Source organism: Notamacropus eugenii, chromosome 3 (assembly GCF_028372415.1).
Source record: "Notamacropus eugenii isolate mMacEug1 chromosome 3, mMacEug1.pri_v2, whole genome shotgun sequence".
In the NCBI taxonomy this organism is placed as follows: Eukaryota; Metazoa; Chordata; class Mammalia; order Diprotodontia; family Macropodidae; genus Notamacropus; species Notamacropus eugenii.
In genome coordinates, this window is record NC_092874.1 from 190,968,763 (window position 1) to 190,987,893 (window position 19,131).

A 19,131-nucleotide genomic window follows, 5' to 3' on the forward strand; every position below is an offset into this window, starting at 1 on the left:
TAGGTACAAAGAAAACAGGATGTTACAAAGTGCCTTTTGTTCTGAAAACAAGCTTTCTTGAGGGAAAGCATGTTCATTTTTAAACCCATATTTTAAAGTTGTGAAATTGTACACCAAACCCACATCACAAATTGTCCTAGCCTTCATGGTCACCAGCATAATTATGTACTGTACATTAAGGTTCAAGGGGTGGAGGAGCCCATTTTCTTAAAATAAGAATTGGCCTGAACTTCTGTCCCCCAAGCTTAACTCAAATAAATATAAACCTTTTCTGAGGTTTCGGGAAATTTAGCTCATGAGCTGGCAAGGATTTTTTTTTTTAAGTAGCGTGCCAAGAGTTAAAAAAAGTGTTGTGTATCCGATTGATTATTCTGTTCTTTGTTTTTGAGAGCATTTGGATATAAAACAAATTTGGAAAACATATAATCCAGGAAATGAGGCTGTCATTATAATATTTCTAATTTAATTTGCTTGCTGAGCTGATCCAACTATATTTGGATAGCATGCTTATCCAAATAATAGTATAGTTATTAAAAGCCAAATCCCCAGAAGCAAACAACTTGGGAGGCCTCCTGTCCTAGAAACCCCAGCCTTTGCCCTAACCCAGCCGCTAACATGAATACAATATTAAAGCAATCACATACATTCCATACACTTCAGAGAAAGGACAGTTTATCTAGTCAGATTATACTAAAGAATAACAAGTCAAAATACTGTGATTCTAGAGTACTTAAAATATGTATTATCTATAAAGGTGTTTCCTTACTTGTTAATAAGCTTCAATTTGCTCAACATTTCATGTTTGTCGTAGGCATCTTTGATGCAGTGGAGTGATCTCTGGATATATAATCAGCTAACATTTAAATCGTGGCTTTGCTACTTAATACCTATGAGTCTGAGAGAGCCATTGAATTTCACTGGGCCTCAGTTTTCTCATCTTAAAATAAGAAGTAGAGATAAGATGCTCTCCAAAGTTTCTTTCAGCTCTAACTTCTACATATATAAAAAAACATAAATGATGTCCTAAGAGTTATATACTAGCAGGTATCAAGATATTCTTAAAAGATCCATTTGTTACACTCAGTGTGCTACCTTCAAACAAAATAGTGACCTTGGTAGAAGTTTTCAAGTAGGCATGTCTTCTGTGACATTTAACTGATTTGATTGTGTTTTGTTGTCAGGTTGGACTAAACTCTATAACATGGGTCTGTGAGTTGACGTGGAGTCACAAAGTGTTGGACACTACTAAAAACAACTGAACCACAGTAATAAGTACTTTTTCCAAGGTTATACTCCAGCCATGGATCTCATTCCATCATGTCTCAGTGATTGGTAAAAATCTGATTTGCCTCTTTGCATCTGGGCCTCTAGTTCAACTTGCTTGTTCCTTGCATAAAGGAGTGTCCCAATACTTCCAGTTCCTTCATACTCTTTTTCCTCTTCATGCTCTTTTTCCTACTAGAAAGAATAAGACCTAGGGTAATGAAGGAAAATTGGAGGATGGGGAATGACAGGTGGAAGAAGTGAAAGAGGATGTCAGAATGCTAGGTGTGCTGAACTTAAGAGCAAAAACCTTCCCTGTTCACCAGCTCTACAACCACTACCACTACTGTGAAAGAATTCTTTCCTTATTTTTCTGGGTACTTTTTTAGGATCTTTTCTCTACTCATATTCTACATGGTCTTAAACTTATTTGTATATGTGCCATGTCCTCTCTGGTAGATTGTTCCCAAGTAAGGCTTCTACCGTTAAACTTTGTATTCCTAGCATCTAACAGTACCTTATATATAGCAGGCATTTACTAATATTTTTTAATGAAAATGAATTCTCTTTCCTTTGTCCTTGCCATTTGGATTTGCAGGTGTCCATGTAGCAGGTAGTGTTAACTATTGCATTACTAAGAGGAGATCGCTTTTCTTTTGTCTTTTTTGAGAAATATAAAAGCATGAAAATTATGAGATTTTTTTTTTTTTAGAAAAATTCAGTTTCAAGGCAGTTTCACTTCTGTTGCCTATCACATTCTTTGTGTTTGATGTCATCTTTTCTCTCATGTGCTAGAGTTTGCATGAGGAAAAGAAAGAAGCTTTCTGTCCTCAGATTTTGTTTTCTCACTTTCTGAAATTCAGATTCTCCCTGGTTGCCATTTCCTCTCACGGCCAAGGAGGAACAATTCAGCCATATTAGGCAATGGATGATGATAGCAAACATTTGGGGTTCAAAAATGATGCTTCTCAGAGATCTTCTTAGACACCTTTTCTCCTTTTGATTTAAATACAAATGTTAATTCAGAAGGGAAATTCCATCCACATTGAACTGACTGGTTTCCAACTACACCATTTGTATGTAAGGAGAATTGTGTTATCCTGCTTAGAGTTTGTTTCTCAGGACCCATGGCCATGGTGCTTCTAGATGTTAAATAATAACTCCTAGAATAGTCTCAAGAATCCTAGATAGTCATTCCCAGAATCATAGTGACAGTCCTACTGAGACTGCACCATGAGATAAGGGGTGACCATGTAAATTAATATTTACCACCCTTGTGCAGAATGATGATATTGCTAAAGTGAACTTGTGAGTTGAATGTTGGCAAGATGCCTTCATCTGTTGCCATATAAAGCAAGTGGGCACTGGGCAGTGAGTGGGAAATCCACAGGGGAAACCATGGTAATGCCAGCCCCTGCAAGAAGGGTGATTAGGGACTTCTGTAGCAGTTGGTTCACCCACAGCCCTTTGAGAAGACCAGACTAAAATAAAGCTGATTATTAACCCCTCTGAAGCTGTCTGACTGTGTGACCAGATCAAGCATGAACCTGTTAAGAGGGTGGAGTTCCAAAACTCCAGTGCCTCCTGTGTGTTAACTGTGAAACACCATTAAAACACATTTGGTGGATTTGGTTTCCCAAAAGTCTCAGGACCCTTTGCATTTAAAATAAAACTATTAATATTTTCTACAGGAATAAGTGCCATAGACCAACAGAATAAGCTCCTTCTGTGTTAAACCATCTCCATTAGTCAAAATCAGCTATCCTTGGGGTGGTGGTGGTGGTGGTGGTGGTAGTTTTATAATGAGAGGATCCTTTCTACTTCAACATTAGTTGGGTAGTTGACAGTAAAATCCACAGAGGCTATACACAAGTGTAAGGAACGACTGGAGAACATCATGACAGTAATAACTAACCATAGAGGAAGGCATTGTGACAACTCTCAAATATGCTCCTTTGATGCTGCAGTGCCTCAGTGGCTCTATTATCCCACAGGAAAGGATAACCCTGTCCAGTGATACACATTACAGTCCACCCAGACCTGCCTAGTCTTATCCATGTCCTCTCATAAATCCTCCACAGGAGATCCACCCAAAATGCCAGGACCATCCTCTAGTTCTCTTGACATTGTATGGAGAGCAGTTGAGTATTGTGGGCTAGCTATCAAGTCATCCTTTGTTTTTGGTAAATAACTGAACAGTATGTTTTTCTAGTCACATACTTTTTAAATATTACTTTTATTGCTTTTTATGAGAAATTCTCGTTTGTCCTCATATATTTTTGGGTGATCCTTGAATTTAATTCTTCAGAAACTGTTGTATTCTAAGACTCATAGCCAGACAGTATCACTGGACGATTATTGTTATTAAAAAGATAAATCTTTATTTCTGAGAGAAGCTTGGGTCATTAAAAGCATTATGCAAATTACCAAAGATAATCTAGCCTGCTCTCTTCTGTCACTTTAGCTCTAAACCCCACTTTTTGTCTGTTCCTCACTCTTTGTCTAAGATACATGTAGGAATGAACCAGTTCTATGGACTTTCCATCCATGCTATAGACAGTTATAGCATAGGCTGCAGATTATAGTCTAGATAACAGCCTTTTTTCATCCTTTTAATTTTTACTGTGTGAATAATTGCGCCAAATTTTTTTGAGTGTTTATGAACCTTATTTAGTAGACTATCATGTTTCAGAACTTAATGCAACCAATACAGTATCACCTATAAATATGATCATGTGGAGCACCTGCCCATCTGACTTGAATTCCGTATTAGATATTCAACATGATGGTGCCAGGTCCTTTGGGAGCATATATTCTCCCTATTTTATTTCTTGTCAGGTCATTGTCTAACAAAGTTATATATCTTGTTACTTTTTCAAGGAATCTTGTTTAATTTTGACATATGCACAGGAGTTACCTTTTTGGAATATAATAGAAAAAAAAAGATCCCTGAGAGCAGGAACTATCTCTGGATTTTTGTCTTTGTATTTCCAACACCTAGTATAGTCCCTTGCACACAGTAGGTCCTTAATACATGCCTATGAAAAGGGATGTGTTTGGAGAACTTTTTATAAAAGGATTTGTCTCTATGGGATGAAATATTTATTCAAATACAATGAGATCTTGTAGTCCCTACACCTTTTAGTTAATTTGCAGAGGGCTTCCTCTTCCTTTTTCATGCTTTGATTAAGGATGCCCTGAATAATGTAAAGATTTTGTAAAGATGGGAAAGTAGATATATGACCTTTTGAATAACAAAAAAAAAACGTGAGATTTTTCTTACATTTTGAAAAAAATAGCTAAAATGCATATAATGATTTTAAATTTGTAAAGGATTTTTTTTTACAATATAATTTAATTCATAGATTTTTAATCCCAAATCCATAAAAACCTATAATATGTTGATAACTGTATTTCAGTATAATTGGTTTTCTATATAATCCTATATATTTTACTTGATACATTTAAAAACATTACTCTGAGAAGGCATCGCTAGATTGTCGAAGGAATTCATGGCACAAAAAAAAAAAAGATTTCATTTAACTAGAGACAAGTAGGTGTCAAGGTGACTGAAGCACTAGATCTGGCATCAGGAAGACCTGATTCTGAATCCAGCCCCAGATACTTGGTAGATGTGTGACCTCTGGGCAAGTCACTTAGCCTGTCACCTGCAGTTTCTTCATCTGTGCAGTGGGGCTAATGGGTTTGTTGTGATTACCAGTGGTAGTAAACCACTATATACATGTTGGTTATTAGTATTTTTCCCTCATTTATCTCTTTTCCCCCATAGGGACATCACTTTATTTTCCACTTTTATAAGGAAAGAATACAAAGGATTACACATTGTGAACAGCTAGAGATCTCAAGAATCATTTAGTAGAAGCCTCTTATTTTAGGGAAAAGAAAACTGAGACTAAGGAAAGGGAAGTAACTAAGTCAGGGTCACAAAGCCAGTAGGCAAAGGTACCCACATTGGACCAGACCCCTCAGGAACAAGGGAGGGGCTGATCAAGAATTTTAGGTGAGTCTTCTCTTGGCCTTGGAATGGGGTCTGGCTGAGTGCCTAGGAGGCTAGGAGGCTAACGATCTTTGGTTTGAGGGCTGTAGGTGCTTTTCTATGCCCCAAGTCAGGTAGGAGCTGACCACTGGAGTAGCCAGAACTCTTTTCAGTTTTTGTAATGAGTCCTGCCTTCAAGGGCTGTAAGCATTGCACACTGTGGACCTGGACTGACACAGGGGACCTCTGGGTACCTGGTTCCAGAAAGATACTCCCAACTGCAGGTGAGAAATCCAACTCCTTGTTCTCACAGTTGTGTATCATCTGGGCATAATCTCTATCCTTCTGAGCTGGGAAGTGCCAGGTTGAGCTCCTTGGGGAAATCTGGGCCTTTTCCTACTCAGGTAGATCAGGGGACATTTCACTTGGGAGATCTTGGCAGGATAGAAGGCTATACTGTTTCACCAGCTGGGTGTAGATAGGGTCAAGCTCTGTCTGCATCTTATAATCAGATCCTTTACTGCCATTTTGGCTGCCAGAAGGGTGGCAGCTCCTCTGTGGTTGGTGGTAGTGGTGGTGATGTTGACAGAAGACAACAGGCCCCTTCTGCACAAAGTTTGCTTCCCTAAAAAATGGTAGCAAAGATGGCCTGCTGGTACAGGATCAAGGTGTGCTCATGTCATATTACACATGAAAGTGACCCAGGATTCCATTCTCACTACTACATCTCTGGGGAGGGCAGGAGCTATTTCTTTGTTTTTCAGTCTTCACTCTTTCACCCTCAGTGCCCTGCCTAATCAAGATGCTTTAAGCAGGAGGGACTTAATCAATGTTTGCTAAAGGAGAGAATATCGGGAATGAGGTGGCAGCCCTCCCCTAACTGGGACTCTCCAAGCTAATGCTTGAGGGCTCTCTGTAGGGGATCTGGGTATGCTTGTTCAGCCACTGGATGGCCTGGTTGGCCTCTGCTGTCCTTTCCGGCTCTGAAAGCTTGGAACCCTGAGAATGAATGAATAAAGGGAAGTGCTGGCAGTGGTTGACAGAAGCACTGGAGAAATTTGCATGGTTTTTCAGAAGGTGAAGGGAGGGAAAGATGGGGAGAGAGAGTGAGCCTTTCCTATATCTTTAGAGTTATCCCCCTCAATTATTTCAAAACTGTATCACCTATAGAATGGACCTCTTCAGTGTAAACTGGGTCTAACCTCAACTGCTGTTGGTTTTCTTTAACAACATTTCTACTTCCTCATACAGAACATATGGTTTTTTAGGCCAAATGTGCTAACTCCATTGGCATTAACAGCAAAAAAAAAAGTTTGTTAAAAAAATCTTTCCAGATTATCTGTCTCCATTTCTCATGTGTTGTTATCCATCAAATGAGATCATCTGGCACATAGTAGGTACTTAACAAATGCTTATTATTCCCTTACTTCTCCACATCCAGTTTCATTGCTAAATGCCCTCTGAATGACTTTGTTCATTTGGGTCTCTTGCCAGGTTTTCCATAAATTTGTTTTTCCTTCTGCTGCTTCTCAGTGATTGATGAAGCAATTTTTCTACATTCATTCACCTTCTCCTTTGGAAGATACCACAGCTGAGTTTATATTTTAAATTAGTGTTGCCCTTGGCTGCCATCTCTCTTCAGTTGGCAAGTAAATCTAGTATTGACTGACTGTGTAGATTTCCAGGCTCCCTGGGTCTTCTTGTTACAGTGATTGATTTACATCATATATATTCCTTTAGGAAATAGTGGTGGTCTATTCTCCATCTCCCTCTCTGTCTCTCTGTCTCTCTCTCTCCTTCCCTCCTTCTCTCCCTCCTTCTCTCTCTCTCTCTCTCTCTCTCTCTCTCTCTCTCTCTCTCTCTCAACGCAGAGTGGCCCAAAAGAAGCAAACTGCACTAAAAATCAACTGTTTTTTAGACCATTTATAGAATTTCACATAGCTGTTTGCATTCTGAGTCAAAGTTCCTAGTCCAGTGATCAGTTAATGAGCAGACTACTAAGGATTGAATCATATTAATCATATTAATACTGACAGTCTCATCATAATTGAAAATCCAAGAAGCAAGATGCAGCAGAATAGAAGGATGCCTCATAGGTTCCCTTGTAGGGGGGAGAGGAACAAATAAGGGAATTCCTGGAGTTAGTTTTCTCTCATACTCACAGGCAAAAAGAATCATTTCGTGTGACATTTTGTCAACAAAAATTGTAGTGCTTGTGATAAGTTTGTGCAGGAAAACCACGATGACAACAATTGCAGTTCTACAAAGCCTGCAAATAAATAAATAGACAAATAAGAGCTTTATAAAACTCTCCAAAGCAAAATGAGTCATATTTGTCACAGAGACTCTATTTGTCTTCTTTTTCTTTTAAATTGAGCATGGGGTAGGGAAAGGTAATTAATTAAAAATAAAACAGAAAATATTCTCCAAAGCAAATCAGCATCTACTTTGCAACTTGGTGACTCAAGTCCAAAGAGAGGAAATAGGTGAGAAGGTAAGGAGTGATTGGAAAATCTGGTTCTAAAGAGGAGAGACTCCATAGAAGATTGCATGCTGTCTTGGAGAGGGAGTGGGAAGGAAGGGGGAGAAAATTTAAAAGAAGTGATTGATGAAAATTGAAAGCAAATAAATAAGTAAATTTAGAAAGAAAAAGATGAGAGGCTCAAAACTCTTGAATTACACGGAAGATTCACATGTATATGTTATTTATTTATTTGATTTAATAAGTATGTGCTTTGCATGACAAGCACCACATGACACCATACACACGCATACACGCGCACAAACACACACAAGTGAAATTAATTCTATTTCAACAGATAGGAAGTGACTCATTACTGATATGGGGGTCATTCCTAAATTAGCTGTCCATTCAAAACTACTTGTTAGAGTAAAGATCAAAATTGGTATAAACATGCCCAGCTCTCTCCCATCCTTGAAAAACCTCCCCTTGACCTTACCATGGCCTGAAGCTGTTGTCCTGTATCTATCATTTCTTTTGCTTCCAAACCCTTAGAAACATCTGTCTGTACTTGTTGCCTTCAATTTCTCCCCTTCAACTCCTTTCTTAAGCTCTTTTCTTCTGGCTCCTGTCCCGGGTATTCAAATTGTGCCTCTTTGTTCCAGGGTTGCCAGTGATGTTGAACTCCGTGGCTTTTTACGTTGTTATCCCTTTTTAACTCTGCACAGCATTTGACTCCGTTTACTATCCCCTCCCTTTGAATACTCCAGCTTCCTGACCCTGCCTTGTCTTAATCCTCTTCTTACCTTTCTAAGCAAGATTATTAGCCATATCCTACTTCCATATGTGTGTCCCTGGAATTCTGTCCAAGGCTCTTCTTTGCTCTCATCTTTGGGTTTTCATGACATAACTTTTCGAGTTTTCCTTCTACTATCAGACCACTCCTCAGTCTTCTTTACTGGTTCATCATCCATATTATATCCCCTAACTATGGTTATTCCTCAGGGCTCTGTGCTAGGCACTCTTCTGCTCAGTAACCTAATCCACTCTCATGGGTTTAACTGTCATCTCTGTGCAAATGACATATATACATATGTCATATATAAACATGCATATATGTATATATATGTGTGCATATGCTTGTATGCATATCAACATATATAAAGTTAAATATCCAGACCCAGAGTCTCACCAGTTGCCTATTAGGCATTTGAAACTGGATGTCATGGAGATATCATAAATTTAACATGTGCAAAATAAACGCATTATCTTTCCCCTCAAACCCTCCCCTTGTCCATGCTTCCCCATATCTGCCAAAGATGCCACCATCCTTCTAAGTCTCCCAGGTTTATAACCTTGGCATTATCCTTTCCTCTTTACTTAGCTGCCAAATCTTGCCTTTTCACTCTCCACATCTCTCCCATGTACATTTAACCCCTTCTCTCTGATCACATAGCTACTACCTTAGTTGAGGAATTCATCACCTCATGTCTACTTGCAACAGCTTTCTAATTGGTTTCCTCACCTCAAGTCTCCCATCATCAAGTTCTAGTCCATCATACACACTGCTGCTAAAATATTTTTCTACAAGTACAGAAAGCTAAGTATTTAAGTGCTGTGCTATTAAGTACAGCACAGGACTGCCCTATTTAGTTGATTCTAGAAGTTTCCTGTTGCCTCAAGGATATACTATAATCTTTTTCTATTAACTTTTCAAACATTTCACAGCTTTGCCCCAACCTCTCTTTTCAGCATCATTGGACATTGGACATTATTTCTCTCTTTCCCATACCCCACCAAGATATGCCATCCTCCCAAACTGGCCTTTGTGTTCTTCATACATGACATTCCATCTGCCACCTGTGTGCCTTTGCAGTGGCTGCCTGGAATGTGCTTCCTCCTTACCTCTGATTTGTAGAGTCCTTCCCTTCATTTAAAATGAAGTTCAGGCACCATCTTCTGCAAAAAGCCTTTCCTGCCCCTCCACCTTCCCTCCAAGTCCTAATGCCCTCTCCCCTGATCTTCCTTGTATTTAAATTCTTTGTACATATTTGTATTTGCTTACTTTACATTTATGGTGTGTATATATATATATATATATATATATATATATATATATATATATATATATAATATGTACTTGTCTTCTTAATTAGAACGTTAGATTGCTGAGAGGCTGGATTATTTAGTTTTTTTATTGGTACAGCCAAGCATAGTGCTTGGCATATCGTTGGTGCTTAATAAATACTTATTGACTATTTGGCTGAATAACTTCCTAATTACTCTCATTGTCTCTAGGTTCTTTTCCCCTCTAGTTCATTCAGCACACACCCGCTAAATTGGTACCTAAAGCACAGATCGGGCCAGTTCACGTCCACTTGTTTGGCTCAGGAAGTTTCAATGGCTCCTCATTCCCTATAGAAAAAAACCTCCCCTGTTTACCATTGAAATCCCTTCACAATCTGCTTTTACACACTGCCCCTTCCTAAGGTGTTCTGTGAACTCCAGCCAGACTGGTTTATGTTGACATTCCTCTTCTTCCACTGAACCTTGGTTTGGGCTGTGCCCAATGCCTGAAATGCTCTCCCTTCTCAACCTCTTGGAACCAATAATGGTATCAAGGATTAACTCAAGTGCTACCTTTTGCAAGACACCTTTTCTGATTACTCCCAGATATTAGTGCACCTATATCTTGAGATCATTTTGTGTATGTTTGTATATAGCTTGTATTTGCTTATCCATGAAAATAAGCAAATGCCTCCCCCCTGCTCCTTACCACACTTACCTATAAACTCTGTGAGGGCAGGAACGCATTCATTTTTGTATTTCCATCCTCAGTCCTTAAGGCATTGGCTAGCATGAAGTAAACATTTCACAAATTCTTAATAACTACTTATCTGGGCTAGTCTTTAATAAATAGACAGCCTATTGGCAGGACTGTCCTGAAGGCCTTCCCAATATGACAGAACCAGCCAGAACCTGGGACCTTCTTTAAGAAGATCTTTAAGGCTCTGGGTTCCAGAACCACCCAGGATGAGGTATCAGAACAAGGCTTAAACTGTACTACTAAAGTTCATTCTTATTAGACTCAGCACAATAGCTAACCTGTGAAGGTCTTCTTGGATCTTGGTTCTTTCATCCAGTATGTTAATCTTTCACAGACGCTGTCATCAGCAAATCTGCTAAGTGTTCCATTAGTATACCTTTACTCAAGTGCTGGATAAGGACTTGAAGCAGCACAGGGCCAGATACAGATCCATTTCTAAGTATTTCAGACTGGCATTGTATCTTTGGTGTTCGGCCATTTAACCAGTTCTGTGACCTTTTAGTTGTACTGTCAACTACCCCATATAGCTTTTCCATAGGAAGAACATGAGAGAGATTTCAAGGGCTTTGCAAAAGTCTAGGAAAACTGTTCATCCAAGTCATCAGTTCCATTCCTCTGATTGACCAGACTAGGCCATCTCTGACCTTTACCTAAAGATGGGCAGAATCGTGATCTGAGAACCTGTTTTATTAATTTTTTAAAAATTATTTATAAGTTATTGCTTTTTGTGATGAAGTTACATGAAAGATATGAAGACAGTTTATGTTAAACAAAGAAGGCATAATGAAATGTCAAAAGACATTCAAGACATATATTCTTGTAAACTATTTAACTTTTTAAAAATATTAGTGCATGGCCTATTGTGACCTGTATTCACAGCTTATTTCCTTAGTTGCCTGGTAAGTGTTGAACTGCTGCAGAAGAATTGGCTTTAACATGGACATAAAATAGTAATTCAGTATTCTTTGTGCTTATTTTTTTTAAATTTTCAGTTCCAAATTCTCTCCCTCCCTCCTCACCTCCCTCACCCATTGAGAAGATAAGAAATTTGATACACATTAAATGCATAATATATTTGCACATTCGCCATATTACAGGAGGAGGAAAGCAAGAAAAATAAAGTGAAAAAATATGATCCAATCTGCGCATCCGTTCTTTCTCTGGAGGTGGACAACATTTTCTATTATGAGTCCTTTAGGATTATTGTGAATCACTGTATTGATTAGAGTAGCTAAGTCTCTCACAGTTGATTGTCATTTCACGATTTCTGCTACTGTGTACAGTGCTCTACTTCTGCTTACTTCACTTTCATCAGCTCATAGAAGTCTTCCAAGGTTTTAATTTTAGTCTTCATCATTTCCTACAATACACTAGCATTCTATCACAGTCATATACTAGTGTGTTCAGTCATCCCCCAACTGACGGGCATTACCTTGGTGTCTAATTCTTTGTCACCACAGAACAAGCTGCTATAAATATTGTTGCACAAATGGGTCCTTTTCGTTTTTCTTTGGTTTCTTAGGACTACAGTCTTAGTAGCAGTATCACTGGGTGAAAGAGTAGGCAGAATTTTATAACCCCTCAAGGCATCATTTCAAATGATTGGATCAGTTCACAACTCCACCAAAGGTGCATTAGCTTACCGATTTTTCCACATTCCCCTTCAGCATTTGTCATTTTCCTTTTCTGTCATGATAACCAAACTAATGGATATGAGATGGTACCTCAGAGTTCTTTTAATTTGCATTTCTCTAATTATTAGTGACTTAGAACATTTTTATATAGCTTTGCTTTCTTCTTCTGAAAACTGCTTATTCATATCCTTTGACCATTATCAATTGGGGAATGGCTCTTGTTGTTATAAATTTGGCTCAGTTTTCTATGTATTTGAGAAACGAGACTTTTATCAAAGAAACTTGCTGTAGAACATTTTCCAGCTTTCCCTCTAATTTTGGCTACGTTGGTTTTGTTTGTTCAAAAACTTAAATTTACAGTAACCAGAATTATCTGTTTTACTTCCCATGATCACTTAGCCACTTATCTGACAGATAATGATTTTTCTGCTCCACTGATTTACTTGTGACATTAATCTTTACGTCTAAACCATGTTCCCATTTTGAGCTTATCATGATATACACTGGGAGATGTTAGCGTATGCTTAATTGCTGCCAGACTGCTTTATGGTTTTTGTCAAATAGTGAATTCTTGCCTCAATAACTGAGATCTTTGAGTTTATCCAACACTAGGTTACTGTGCTTATTTGCTTCTCTGTGTTATATGGCCACCCTATTGCATTGACTCACCATTCTCTTTCTTAGCCAGTACCAGATTACCACTTTGTAATGTAGTCTGAGATCTGTTACTATTTGGCCCCCTTCCTTCACTTAATTTTTTTTTGATTGCTTTGATATTCTTAACATTTTGTTTCATCAGATGAATTTTATTATTTTTGTTATTTCTATAAAATAATTTTTGGTAGTTTGATTTTTATGGCACTAAATAAGTAAATTAATTTAAGCAGTATTGTCATTTTTCTTATACTGACTTAGCCTAACCATGAGCTGTTAATAATTCTCCAATTGTTTATATCTGTTATTACTTGTATTTTGTATTTGTGTTCTTATAATTAGTTTGTGTTTGTGTGTGTATGTGATAATTCAGCATTTAATAGAAACAACTTTAACAGGTGTAGAAAAATTTCATTCACCTTTCAGACCTTCCCACACAGCACCTTCAAGTAAAATACCCTCCTGTCACGCACAGCCAGCTGCCTGCTTTCTCTGTCCTCCCAGCTCTGACTAATCTGACCACCTTCCTCTCAGCTCTGCTCCAGCTCCGCTTCTTCCTGCTCCACCTTGCTGCTCCATCCTTTCCTGTTCCACCCATTCAGCAATCTCCTCCCACCACATGTGATTTAGGCTTCCCTGTGATTTCAGCAGGTCACATGGGCCTATTAGTAGATGGGAAAGATCTTCAAATTAAACAAACAAAAAAAAATTCATTAACAATACAGATTATTTTGCCCCTCAGGACATCACTATAGGTGTGAGTGATATTATACACAATAGGGGCAGCTCGGTGGTACAGTGGATAGAGCACCAGTGCAGGAGTCAGGAGGACCTGAGTTCAAATCTCACCTCAGACACTTGACACTCACTAGCTGTGTGACCTTGGGCAAGTCACTTAACCCCAATTGCCTCATCCTGGGTCATCTCCAGTCATCCTGATGAATATCTGATCACTGGATTCAGATGGCTCTGGAGGAGAAGTGAGGCTGGTGACCTGCACAACCCTCCCTCACTCAAACAAAGTCAAGTGCAAGTCATGTCATCATTTCTCTGATGGCATGGTCTTCTTTGGCAACAAAGGACAAACACACATTATACACAATATAATGAGTAATTTTCATAATGATGGCATTGAAATTTAAGATTAATCTTGGAATGTTGTTGTTCAGTTGTTTCAGTCATGTCTGAATCTTTGCGTATGGGGTTTTCTTGGCAAAGATATTGGAGTGGTTTGCCATTTCTTTCTCCAGTTAATTTTACAGATAAGGAAACTGAGGCAAACAGGCTTAAGTTACTGGCAAAGGATCACATAGCTAGTGTCTGAGGCCAGTTTGAACTCTGGAAGATGAATCTTCCTGACTCCATCAGTTCATCTGTGTGAGTAGCTTTTCAGCTGGTACAAACTGAAGCCCCTTCATGTCTAGTGGTTGTCCTTCATGAGTTACTATCATCTCTAGGCCCAACACTCCATCTCCTTTGCCACCTAGCTGCCCCTTAAATTTGGAATACTCTGTATTAAAAAGTAGGAAAGAAATAAATGTAATAAAAAATTAGAAGGGAAAAGGTAACCGGGGAGGTGGGGGGGGGGGGGGGGGAAGGAGGGCGATGAAATTTTTTCAATAAGTTTCCTGGATAAAGATTTCATATAAAAGATATATAAGGGACTGATTCAAATTTTATAAGACTAAGAGCCATTCCCCAATAGATAAAGTCAAAAGATAAACAGTTTTCAAAGGAAAAAATCCAAGTTATCAATAATCATGAAAACATACTCAATTCCTAATAATCAGAGAAATTTCTAGTTTTGCCTCATACCTGTTGAATTGGCAAAGATGACAGAAGACAACAAATGTTGATGGGGCTATGGAAAAACAGGTATACTTGGTGGAATTGTGAATTGGTCAAGCCATTCTGGAAAAGAATTTAGAGGTATCCCCAGAAAGTTACCAAATTTTGCATACCCTTTGACCCAGCCATACCATTACTAGACCTAAAGCCCAAAGAAATCAAAGAAAGAGGAAAAGTGTCTATAGGCACAGAAATATTTACAACTTTTTCATGGCAGCCCAAAATTAGACACTAAGTAGTTGGCCTCCTTTTGGGGAATGGATAAATCATTTGTGCCACCTAACTGATTAAGACCACTGGTGTGCAACCATGTGCGTGTGTGTGTGTGTGTGTGTGTGTGTGTTCATCCTTCATTGCTAAAGAAGACCATGCCATCAGAGAAATAATGACATGACTTGCACTTGACTTTGTTTTGAGTGAGGGAGGGCTGTGCAGGTCACCAGCCTCACTTCTCCTCCAGAGCCATCTGAATCCAGTGACCAGATATTCATCAGGATGAGGCAGTTGGGGTTAAGTGACTTGCCTAAGGTCACACAGCTAGTGAGTGTCAAGTGTCTGAGGTGAGATTTGAACTCAGGTCCTCCTGACTCCTGCACTAGTGCTCTATCCACTGATATTTACCAGATCTCTGAACAGAAGATTAGCTCTTAAGAGCCTATGCATATGCTTTTCACCTATTAAACAAGACAGCATTAATTCCTGTTAAGCACATTTTGATCTAAAATGGGACAAATATAAGAAGTTGTTTGGATGGGGAAAATCAATGAGACTTTGCCCTCATGGATAGGCGCAATCAAATCTAGGAAATTTTAAGCTAGTGTGCAGATGTAAATTGTAAAGTTTTAAAATTGCAACTGAAATATTTCTTATTTCTTCTGCAGCTCTGGTAGTCAGATTTCTGACCAAACGGTTCATCTGGGAATATGACCCAACCCTTGGTAGGTCAAGTTTCATGTTAACTTTTTTTGTGGAAGAAAAAATGGTTTATTGTTGTCGCCAATGTTCTTATGTCCTTATTCTTTGAACCTCCTTCTGAATTACTATATGCATCAGTGTCTCATTATGGTATGATAGTGAACTTATGTTCTCAGCAATTTATGCCATTGGAGTATAAGCTGTATCAGTTCTTTTCCATGGCAAGACTTCAAGTACGCTCAGTTAATTAGCATTTATTAAGAACTTACTATATTCCAGGAGCTGTACTAAGCCCTGGGGATACAAAGAGTACCATGCTGTCAAGGAGCTCACAGTGTGATAGGGAGACAAACAGATCTGTACAAACAAGATATTGAGAAATAAATTGGAGGTAAGCATCAGAGAAAAGGCAATGTATTAAGGGGTATGAGGAAAGGGTCCTTTGTAGAAGGTGGGATTTTAACTTGGACTTGAAGGAGGCTAGAGAAGCCAGGAGATGGCAACGAGGAAGGGGAGTGTTCTAGGCACTGGGGTGGCAAGGGAAAATATCTGCTGTGTGTCTCCCAGTGACATGTTGCGTTTGTTGACCAAGGACCTGATATAGCTAAGTTGGAGAGGCTCATTACCAGATAGGCCTCAGGACAATGCCATTTTAGGACACAGGAGTCTTAAAGGCCAGCCATTTAGGAAGTCAGATATGGTGATCTTATTGGTGGCAGGAAAACACAGACAAACCATATGATAGATCCTTCAGGTACTCAGATATCCTTGTACATATGCTCTGTTAGTCAATGTAAGAGACCTCTAAAAGACCTTTGCTAGATCTCTGTTTTATTGTGTTTATGCCCCAAGTACTCTAAACAATTTGTAGGCATAGATGAATAAATTGTGTCTTTAAACAATTTTTTTATTACCCTATATTATGGAAGTTCTTGTTTTATTACATAAATTAAGATTCAAATAAATAAAAATTTTAAAAAATCCATAGCTGAAGTTGGTATCTAGGGGGAAAGAAATGAGTGGCACAGTGTGGTCCATCTCATCTAAAATTCTAGCTGTAGTTATTGCAGAATTATTCTATTTTTCTGGATATTCTTCTTGACATTCTCTTACTCTATTGTAATTCTTCATTGTATTATTAATCTTTGCTTTGCTCAGAGATAGCTAGGATAATAGATAGAGCACTAAAGTTGGAGTCAGCAAGACCTGTGTTCAAATCCTGCCTCCCACACTTACTAACTGGGTGACCCCAGGCAAGTTATTTAACCTTCCTGTGCCTCAATTTGCTAGTCTGGTAAAGTGGGCATAGTAATAATAAGCACCCACCTTCTAAGGTTATAGTAAGGATAAAAAGAGATAATATATATAAAGCAATTGGTAAATTTTCAGGTACTACGTAAATGTTATTAATTATCGATAGTTTGTGGGAGTATTTTCCCCTTTCTGAGGAAGTTTCTTTCATTTTTTCCTCTTTTATTTGTTCTTTTGGTTTATTTGGAATATTTTTATCTATTTTGAGTTGATGAGGGGAAACTGGGTTTATACAGTCAGTAAGTCAGTCAACAATCATTTATTAAACCCACCTAGGGATACAAAGAAAGACAAAAACAGTGCCCTCAGGATGCTCGTATTCTAATGCATAGCCTTTCAATTGACTCTTTTGCCAGATAAAATTTTTTACTTTATTTTATACTTGACAGTGCTTTTTAAAAGAGATGTTTTTATATGATAGATACATTTTAGTAAATATTATAATATTCAAGATAAAATTAAATGAGATACTTTCATACCCAACAAATTCTTTTTGCCTATTCTTTACCATTATAGATACATATATGTATATATGTCATTATTCTAGTAAATATAATATCATGATATTGAAGGTAAAATTTCAGTTAAAATACATTCGTATTTTCATTTTTCCCTACTTCCATACAACACAGTACAATGGGAAAAGCATTGTCTCTGGAATCAAAGGACCTTTCTGCAGCCCATTACCTCTCTTCTCTATACGTGGTAGTTTGCCTTTTCTGCCCCCCATCAATATGTGAGTTCTTTTGAAGGCAGAAACTGTGTTTGCCTTTCTTAGCTTCTCAGCACTTAGCATAGTTCTTGGCATGATGTAAATAACTAATAAGTGCTCGTTAGTTGTCTGGCTGATTGGACCTCAGTTTCCGTATGTGTAAAATGAGGTGTTTGGATTAAATGTTGTCTGAGATCCTGTGCAGTTCTAGATTCTATGAACTTTGTTTTCATAAGCATATCTTTGCAGGGATTATGCTTTCCAAAAACAAATAATTTATGAGAAATAGGCTGAAGAATATAAATTATGTTTGTGAAATAAGTACTTCCCACTGAAAGAAAAGCAAATAAGAATTATGAGCTCATAACATATTTATGTTCTTCTGAGTGTCCCTCTTTAGTCATCAGTTAACAGCAATTGCTGTTTTAAGTAGTTGTGAATTCCTTTTTTTTGTTTTTCTCCAAAAAATTTGCTACCAATGGGAATGTATAAACCAATTTTTGACATATTTTTCTTACCTCTAAACATAAATATAAAAGAAATTGTATTGTAAAATGGCTTTTAAATGCGGCTGCTAGGCAACCAAAGCTTTGATCAGAAGCTTTATGAGCTCAAGAGTGTCAAGTCTCTGACTCACTCTTAGACCAGGATTTCATTAACTCTTTTGCACTGGGAATTGTACCGCCTTGGCTGATAGCTTACCTTCAGTCTCCAAGCTAAGAAATTCCCAATCCGTCTACCCAGTCCACAGTTGAAGTGCAGCCAGAGTTTCAGCTGTACTTGTATTTTAGAAGGTAGCACAAAAGGAACTATTTCCCCCTATCAAATCCTTGGTTTCCTAGGTTATTGGTCTCGATAACAGCATTCAAGGCCTATCCATTTTGTACTGGGAACATAGACACTATAGAATATTAGATCAAGGAAACAATGTAGAGGTCAGCTAGCCCAAGCCCTTCAGTTTACAAACAGAGAATAAATCTTTAGAAAAAGTGAGGTGAGGTAAGCCTAACAAAGCACCAGATTGATCAGAATGTCCTGAGTTCTGTCTCTTTTTCATAAACATAGGGGAATCTGCTCCTTTGCCAATTTGTTGATCTCTGAGGGGGCTGAAGACAATGAATGTTTTGTTGTAAATTGAGAAAGGTCCTACGCCTAATTTTGACACTATCATATGCTTCACACTTCAACTGTGGTGAATGCGTATGTCCTCCTTGGTGGTTTACTCTTCCAATAAAGATGAATTCTGTGTGCTTCTTGACCTTAGCCTTTCCGTAGCAGATCTATCCAGCCAGGATGCTTCAGGCCTTTATCTGGATCTATTCCTTTTCCATGGATACCTGGCCAACTTTTAGGTGGTCCATCTCTCTGTAATCCCTCTCTCTCACTCCTCATGATTAGAATTCTGCCTTTGTAACATGTTCTTGATGACTTGAAGCAGGTCCTTAGAGTACATAGATTATTGACCATGGAGCTAGAGACAAGAAGACCTGAGTTCAAATCCTCACTCAG

General features: G+C 38.3%; 1 protein-coding gene across 1 annotated transcript in view; it reads left to right on the forward strand.

The window, feature by feature from the left end:
* RERG (RAS like estrogen regulated growth inhibitor) overlaps positions 1 to 19,131 on the forward strand; it is a 111,064-nt gene that overhangs the window by 79,159 nt on the left and 12,774 nt on the right. The window contains exon 3 of the mRNA XM_072653644.1: positions 15,566 to 15,622. Coding sequence (XP_072509745.1) covers positions 15,566 to 15,622 — 57 coding nt within the window. The remainder of the gene's footprint in view (positions 1 to 15,565; positions 15,623 to 19,131) is intronic.